Below are 5,440 nucleotides of genomic sequence, written 5' to 3'. Positions count from 1 at the left end.
CCAAAGTTTTCCCAACCAGTTTTGGGAAAGGGAAAAGAGGGGGGTGGGGGGGAGATGACCCCCTCCCCAGCAGCCACGCACGGCCCTGGCCTCTCACTGGGTGTGCGTGTGGGGGGGAGGTCGGGAAGGGACCCTGGGCATCTTTCGACACGGTGCTTTGAGATTTCTTTCCCTATCGTTACATATATATATATATATATATTCTTTTTAAATTAAATTCTCCACGTCTGTCCCCAAAGCCAGCCCCAGACGCACACAGCGATAAAAAAGAAAATTAAAAAAAAAAAAAAAAAAAAAAAGGAAAAGAAAAAGAAACAGAAACAGAAAAAAAGAAAAGGAAAAGGGGAGGGGCAGGGGAGAAAAAAAAAAAAAAAGGTAAAACTCATAGAACAAATAGGAGAACTATTTATTCGGTTCACAGTCGTGTGAAATGCAGCAATAAAAATCTTTGGACTTCAGCAAAAGTTGTTTTTAATTATTTTTTTTTTTGAATTTCAAAAAACAGCGTCCAATGTCCATTAAAACAGCGCTTAAGTCTATAAAAAATGCAACTTAAGCTTTCAAAAATAAAAATAAAAATCATAAAGATAGCATCTAAAATCTTCATACGACCGAAAAAAAAAATAATAATAAAATAAGAAGAATATCGAAACCAAAAACCCAAACCCCCGAAAGCAAAACCAAACCAAAAGAAAAAAAAAAAAAAGAAAAGAAAAGAAGAAAAAAAAAATATTTTATAATCAGATATCTTGGATTTTTACACCACCTTACCTGTAAATTATATATACATAGAATATTGCAGAATTATAGCTAATACACAATATTTTCACTATTAATGCTGGTATAATCTTTATACACTGGCCCTTTTTTTTTTTTCCTTTTCTTTTTTTTTTTTTTTTAATTAAATTATTGCATCGTATAAACTTTGCCTGCAAACCCCCCCCCCCCTCCCCACAACCTCCCCGACCTCCCCCCTACCCCCCCCCTCTCCCCAGGCTATTCACTGTCCGACTTGCCGTCTTTCGCCGTGGTGGAGTGGTTGTAGAGCCCCTGGGCCATGAGGTGCACCGCCAGGGAGTTTTTGCTGCCCGTCGCCTTCTTGATCTTGGCCCGTTTGTTCTGGAACCAGATTTTGATCTGGGACTCGTTGAGGCCGAGCTCCTGGGCCAGGCTCTGCCGCCGCTGCTCGGTCAGGTAGCGGTTGGTCTGGAACTCGGCCTTGAGTCTCTGCAGCTGCTCGGCGGTGAAGGCGGTGCGCGGCCTCTTGTCCTCCTTGTTGGGGTTTTTCTTCTTTGGTTTGCGGGACCGGGGACCTACGGCCGGGAGAGAGGAGAGCACCGACACCGCGCCGCCCCGACGGCACCCCCTGTCCCCCCCAGCAGCCCCTTTTGGGACCCCCCCCTCCCATGAACCCCCCACACCCCATCATCCTCTTTTGGGACCCCCACACTCCCTCCATGCTCCCCTTTTGGGACCCCACACACCATCATCCCTTTTCGGGACCCCCCCCGGATCCCCCACCCCATCCACCCCGACCCCAAAAGGCGCAGCTGAGCCGCGTCCCCCTCCCGGGGGCTCCCCGCTTCCCCTTCAAAAACCAACCTCCCCTTCCTCCATCCAACCTCCCCTTCCAGAATTTATTTTTTAATCGCTTTTATTACCCTTTTAGCCAGGGAACCCCCAAAATAATAAAGAAACTAAGCTGGAAAGCGGCCGCGTGTTCGCGCTGCCGCCGCTTTGCTGCAGCCCCCATATGGCACGGCACGGCCCGGCCCGGCTGGCCGGGCTTATTGCGGGGAATATTTATTCCCGGCAGCACAAGGAAGCCTTTTCTATCCGGGCCGAGCCATTGTGAGGATGTATGTTAATTAAATATTAACAAAGGAGAGCACCGGAGAACAATGGGGTAAAATTCCAATTATTACCTCGGAGCCAAAGAGTTTGGGGTTTCGACACCCTACGAACTCCTTTGCCACTCGCCCTACAAACCCTCCTTCTGCTGGCCGCCTCTCCGGGCGAAAATCCGAGCTGGACGCTTTTTTGTAGGAGAAACCCTTTTTTTTTTTTCTTTTCCTTTTTTTTTTCTTTTTTTTTTTTTTTTTTTTTTTTTTTTCCCTGGGAGCACATCTCCTGCCTGGTGTTTCCCATGCTTCCCCCTTGTTTTTTAGGTTTTTTAGCGAGGGTTTTTTCCACCCGGACAGCCCCTCTCCCCACAAGGACATTTCACCCCCCCCAGTATTATTTTTTTTAAGGTTTTTATCCCTGTTTTCGGGTGGTTCTCCCCCAGCCCTTGCTTAACCGGAGCCTGCCGGGGAACTTCTCCGGCTCTCGGCGATTTCTCCCCCCCAACCCCCCAGCCCCTCCGGAGCTGCCCTGCAGCACATGCGGGGAAATTTAAAGAAAGAAACGAGACGGCGGCAGCTCCGAGGCCTCTTTTGGGGGAATAAACGGATCGTCTTTTTATGGGGGGGGGGGTGGAAAAAAAATAATAAATCAAAGCAGGCGAGGCCTGCCGGGGGGCAGGGAGTGGGGGGCAGCCCCCCATCCCTCCCAAAAAACACAGGGCATGGGGAGCTCGGAGGATGTCCGCGGAGCCCAAAGCTGATTTTTTCTCCCTTTTTTTGATAAATCTGGCAGCTGGGGGGGGGGCAGTGCCCCGCTCCGGCACATCCCCGCGGCCGGGCGGCCCCGGCTGCGGGCTGGGGGGCGATGGTGGGTGCTCCCCCCTCCTCCGGTACCCTCTTTTCTCCCCCCTCTTTTTGGGACCCTCGCTCCTACAAAGGACGGCGATGAGCAGGGGGAAGGAGAGGAGAGGGAAGGACGGGGAAGGGTTTTTTGGGGGGGATTTTCCTGCCTCTCTCCCTACCCTGGGGAGGTCGGGGGGCGGCCGGGGGAGCCCGGGGAGGGGTCGGCGTGGAGAGGGGGCAGCTCTTACCTGAAGACGGCCGGTCCGAGTACCGCGTACAGTAAACCCAGGCGGGCCAAAGCATGGGCTGGTTCCCGGCGTTGGAGCTGGCCTGGGAGCTATCCGAGTCCGAGCTCACCGACAGGTCTCCTCCGCTCAAGCCCCGAGCTTTTAGGGCAGCCTCCAGCGCCGCGGGGTCTCCCCCTTTCTTGGAGGCTCCGTGCAAGGCCAGCCCGGGGGGGCCACCTTCTCCTCGACCCGGCGAACCCCCCCCGGAGCCGGGTAGAGGAGCTCCGGGGGTCGGCGCCGCCGCGGGGCTCCTGCGGTTCTCCGCTCCGGGCCTCCGGTTCTCTCCTCCGAGGCCGCCGGCCTCTTTCCTCCGGCCGAACTCGGGCCGCAGGATGTTGTCGATGAAGAAGTTGGTGATGCGGTGAGGGTGCGGGTGAGGGTGCGGGGCCGGGGGCGGGGGGTCGCCGGGGGGCAGCAGGAGAGCTCGCCGCCCTCCGCCGGGCTCCGCGTCGCCGCCGCCGGACTCCTGAGGCTCCCCGGCCTCCTCGCGGGGACTCCGGGCTCCCTCCTCCATGCTGCGAGGCCGGGCCCCGCCGCCCGCCCCGCCGAGCTCTTTTCCCGGTGTCTCCTCCGCTTGGTCTTTTAATATTTTTTTTTTTTTTTTTAGATAGAGATATATTTTAATAGGTTTACGGATATTTTATATACACGCACGCACAGGTGGCTTATCGGCTTGCGCTTCTCCTGGGCGTTCAAAATCCAGAGTTTGGAGGCAAAAAAAAAACAAAAAATCAAAATCAATTTTTTTTTTTTTTTAAATTATCGGGAGCCGAAAACCCAGCAGCCGAGGCTCGACGAGTTCCAAGTTGGGAAAAAAAAAAAATAATAATAATAATTAAAAATATATATATAAAAAATAAAAGGAGGGCTCCGGGGTCCTCCCGCTGCCTCTCGCCGCGTCCCGCCGCCGCCGCCGTTCAGCCGCTCGGTCCCGTTCGCCGCCTCCCTCATCCGCCGGGGGGGGGATGTAAAAAAAAATGTGAAAAATAATAATAATAAAAAAATAAAAATAATAAAAAAAATAAATGGAAAAGAAGGGTAAGGGAGGCCGGACCTCAGAAGCCACCGGAGGCCCGCCGAGGGCAGGGCGGAGAGGGGCGCCCCGCGCAGCCCCGCGCAGCCCCGCGGCCGCACATGCGGGGGCCTCGGCGGGTGCGGGGAGCTTTGGGGGGGGCGGGGGGGGTCGTGGTGGTGGTGGTGGGGGGGGGGGGTGCTGGAGGGGAGGGGGGGGGGTCGGAAGGGAGGGAGAGGGGAGGGAGGGAGGGAAGGGAAGGGTGGGAGGGAGGGAGGGAAGGGTGGGAGGGGGGGGGGCGCACGTCCCACCCGCCCGCCCGCCCTGCGCCGCGCTGCCCGCCCCGGCGGCCGCCGCCGCCGCCACCGCCGCGCCCGGCCACTCGCGAGCCCCGGCTTGTTGTCCTCCGGTTTTAACGGGGCTCCGACGGTGACGTCGCCGTCCCGGGCTCCTCGACACGTGCCTCGGCCCAATGGCAAAGCGACCGACGGCACACGTGGTGCTGGGCGCCCCGGTAAGTGACAGCTCCCCCCCCCCCACCCCCCTTCCTTCCCCTTCCCCTTCCCCTCCCCTCGGCCGCCCCTCCTCGCCGAAGGATGCTATGGGGATGGAAGACCCCCCCCCCGCCCCCCTTCCCCTTCCCCTTCCCCTCCAAGCGGGGGTCTCACCGCAGACCCCCCCCTCCCCTTTTGTCTGCCCCCCCCTCTCTCTCCTTTCCTCCTCCTTCCTTGCGCTGCGCGTTATTTTTAATTTTGCACGCTGTTTATCGCGGATGTGTGTGCGTGTGTATGGGGTGGGGGGGGGGTCCGGGGGGCATCCCATAATTCCTTGCAGAAATGCATAAATAATATTCAGAGAGCGCCGCTGATACAAAGGGGGTCGGGGGGGTGGGGGGGAGCGGGGTCGTGGGGGGGGGGGGGCGGATGGAGGCGGAGGGGACGCGGCCGGGGGGGTCCCCTGGGGGAGCGCAGCCGCTACCTGCGCGGTGCTGGAGCGCTGGGAGGATTTTGGGGGTTAGCAAGGGGTGTGTGGAGGGGGAGATTGGGCTCGTATCCCCCCCTCCGCAGGGTTATCAGCGGCGGAATAAAGCTCGGCGGCGTCGGGAATGGCCTCGCTCTTCCGGAGCCGGACGGGAGCCTTTGATCACGTATTCCTGCTCCACAAACAATATCCCACGGCGGGGCGGCGCCGTGTGTCCCCCCCCCCGACCCCCCCTTCCCGTCCATCCCTCACCACCACCACCACCACCACCACCCCCCCTTTCCAAAATAACCGGCTTCTCCGGGCTGGACAGCCTGCCACTTTGCCTTTTGTCTTTAGGAAGAATTCCCCTCGGAAGAAAATTAGGGAGCGAAGTGCGGCCGGATGGATGCCCTGGGGCTGGGGGGGGGGCTGAGCCAGCAGGGTGCTGACGGCTCAGCACCTCGGGACCCCCCGGGCTCCGTCCCGTTATC

At 57.5% G+C, this 5,440-nt stretch overlaps 1 protein-coding gene across 1 annotated transcript; it reads right to left on the bottom strand.

Annotated features, from left to right (window-relative positions):
• Nucleotides 1–996: 996 nt before the first annotated feature.
• EN2 (engrailed homeobox 2) lies at nt 997–3,488 on the bottom strand (the record flags this gene model as incomplete). The annotated part of the gene is made up of 2 exons (XM_082755277.1): nt 997–1,313; nt 2,936–3,488. 2 exons carry the CDS (start codon nt 3,486–3,488, stop codon nt 997–999), a joined length of 870 nt encoding a protein of 289 aa, XP_082611403.1.
• Nucleotides 3,489–5,440: the final 1,952 nt, after the last annotated feature.

This window comes from Aythya marila, assembly GCF_965140915.1.
Source record: "Aythya marila genome assembly, chromosome: 2".
Classification (NCBI taxonomy): Eukaryota; Metazoa; Chordata; class Aves; order Anseriformes; family Anatidae; genus Aythya; species Aythya marila.
This window is presented reverse-complemented; position numbering and strand designations above follow the sequence as displayed.